This window comes from Neltuma alba, unplaced genomic scaffold, assembly GCF_004799145.2.
Source record: "Neltuma alba isolate B1F8T4 unplaced genomic scaffold, ASM479914v2 tig00011086_pilon, whole genome shotgun sequence".
NCBI classification, from domain to species: domain Eukaryota; kingdom Viridiplantae; phylum Streptophyta; class Magnoliopsida; order Fabales; family Fabaceae; genus Neltuma; species Neltuma alba.
In genome coordinates this window covers 184,637-186,762 of record NW_021635827.1, presented here as the reverse complement: position 1 = coordinate 186,762, position 2,126 = coordinate 184,637, and the positions used below count along the sequence as shown (strand labels likewise).

At 33.2% G+C, this 2,126-nt stretch overlaps 1 protein-coding gene across 1 annotated transcript; it reads right to left on the bottom strand.

The window, feature by feature from the left end:
- Positions 1-1,081: 1,081 nt before the first annotated feature.
- Positions 1,082-1,894, bottom strand: LOC114761159 (F-box/FBD/LRR-repeat protein At5g22700-like). The gene has a single exon (XM_028950486.1). It carries the CDS (start codon positions 1,892-1,894, stop codon positions 1,082-1,084), a length of 813 nt encoding a protein of 270 aa, XP_028806319.1.
- Positions 1,895-2,126: the final 232 nt, after the last annotated feature.

The following is a 2,126-nucleotide window of genomic DNA, read 5'->3' as shown; positions in this document are numbered from 1 at the left end:
CACTTTTTTAGATAAGGAAAAACAGAGTAAACTTTAAAAGAATAAGCAAATTACTTACGCAAGTTCAAAGCTGAAAAATTACTTATTGACCAGAGTGTTTCAAATAACAAGTAAACACAGGGTGCCATCGTTCCAACTTTCTTTCTTTAATGTTGATACTTTAAGAAATGGTTTGGAGTCAACAAAAAAAATATAGCTAGCAACGCTATTGCAGTAGCAACATATATCCAAAATGCTTATATGAACTCGATTTATTATTTCGACATCATAATCATAACCAAAGAAAAGAGGTCTTTGAAATGGAAAACAATAATTGCAACGTAGGTTTCCCCTTTATACATTTCACTTTGAGTTAATAATTTTGCATACAAATATAAGTCGCTATTAATTAAATAAATAACCATATGATCATATTAATAATATATACATTTTATACTCATAAAAAAGATAAGCACTGGGTGCTGCTATTATTTGAATCATCCAGGTTGATTTTGGATAGTCTTATAGATTCAATTTAAATCATTTTACGTTTTTTAAATTTTTTATTTTTTGATACAATCTTTTTATTTTAGTAGATATAACATGTAAAATAAAAATAACCCTATGATTGACATTTATTTGAAATTGTCATTGAAAAAAAAATGTAGATTAGAGATTTTATATTTTGACTATTTAGATCAAATTTTGAAAGGTGCAAATTTCATCATAATAATGAACAGTGTCATTATGATAAATACTGAATCAGAACACAGCGATTATGAGTGGAGAGAAAAGAGGGATGGGAATTCGATACAAATCAAAGCCTGTCTCAATAAACAAAAGAAGAAAGTCATGACTCATGAGCATGTATTATAGTGCCACAATGAAATGATTAATTATCAAAATATATGACAAAGTATTAAATAACAAAAACCCTACTACTTGCTTCTGCTTCTAATTCTTCTGCCAAGACCTCTCCTTATCAGTATTAATGATTTATCCTCAATCACATGACTGAAATTTAACAAAATGACCAATTTTCCATAATAAAAGGAACTAAAAATTGGAATATAATAGAAGTCCACCATAATCCTCAGATCCTCTAGGGCACGTGGATAACTTTTTTAGCATTATTGGGGAGGGAGTTTACACTTGAACGACAAATTATGGAGACGGTCTTCAAAGCTTTCGCATTGTCCATAATAAATCTTGCAACTCGATACTGGGTTTCCGATGCTTTGAATTGATCAAAACAGAATCTTTTTAACCTAACCAGAAACGATGGCTTTGAGGAGACAAGATGTTGAAGACTCTCAATTTTAATGGCCTTTGTGGTGGCAAATATAACAAATAAATTTAGTTTCAATTCTTCAAGACATGGGCAGCCAGTAAGAAGCATAACCAAACATCCAAATTCGGGGAATATAACCCTTTCCAAATGCAAGGCTTCAAGGGAAGGCAAATTCACAGAATAATCAGTACTTACTGTTACACCATTCAACTTCAAAACCCTCATCGCACTGCTGTTCAAAGTCCCAGAGCACATATGAACACTAAACCAATAAGACGTAAAAGAAAGATCCAACTCCTCAACTTTGAGCTTATTAATCACTGTTGCAATCCAATTTATAATGTTATGATCAGGCTGCAGGCCAAAACTTCCAAATTTGAGACGAAAGATCCGGACGTGGTTGGAATTTCTGAAGAATATTAGTGCATGCTCCACAAACTCGACGAAGAATATAGAAGAACAGAAGTTTAAAGCATCGAAGTGAAGAGTGGGCGATCCAGTCCACAGTGAGGTCCATCTCTTGGACAAGAGGCTTGTGGCAATGGCTTCTTGGGTTGGAAGAAAAGAGAGAATATGTTGAAGCAAATGATCTGGTAAGTCACTAAGTCTATCACTTCGTATCATTTTGCTTCCTCTTCATTGGCGTGCCGGCACTTAATTAATTTGCCATAACCCTAGCTTGGCCACATAGATTCTTTAATCTAACAAAAAAGGAGGATGAAAACTACAGAAAAAGGAATTGAGTGTGAAGGTTTTAAGCACACCTCTTTTTTTTAAAAAAAAAGAAAAAATTAGAGGGGGTAGATACTAATAGTCTAATATTACAAATGAGATCGGATCCACGATTTCCCTTCGC

What these genes read in the sequence shown, in the direction of transcription:
- LOC114761159 (XM_028950486.1), bottom strand. Translation starts at nt 1,894, where the DNA reads ATGATACGAAGTGATAGACTTAGTGACTTACCAGATCATTTGCTTCAA.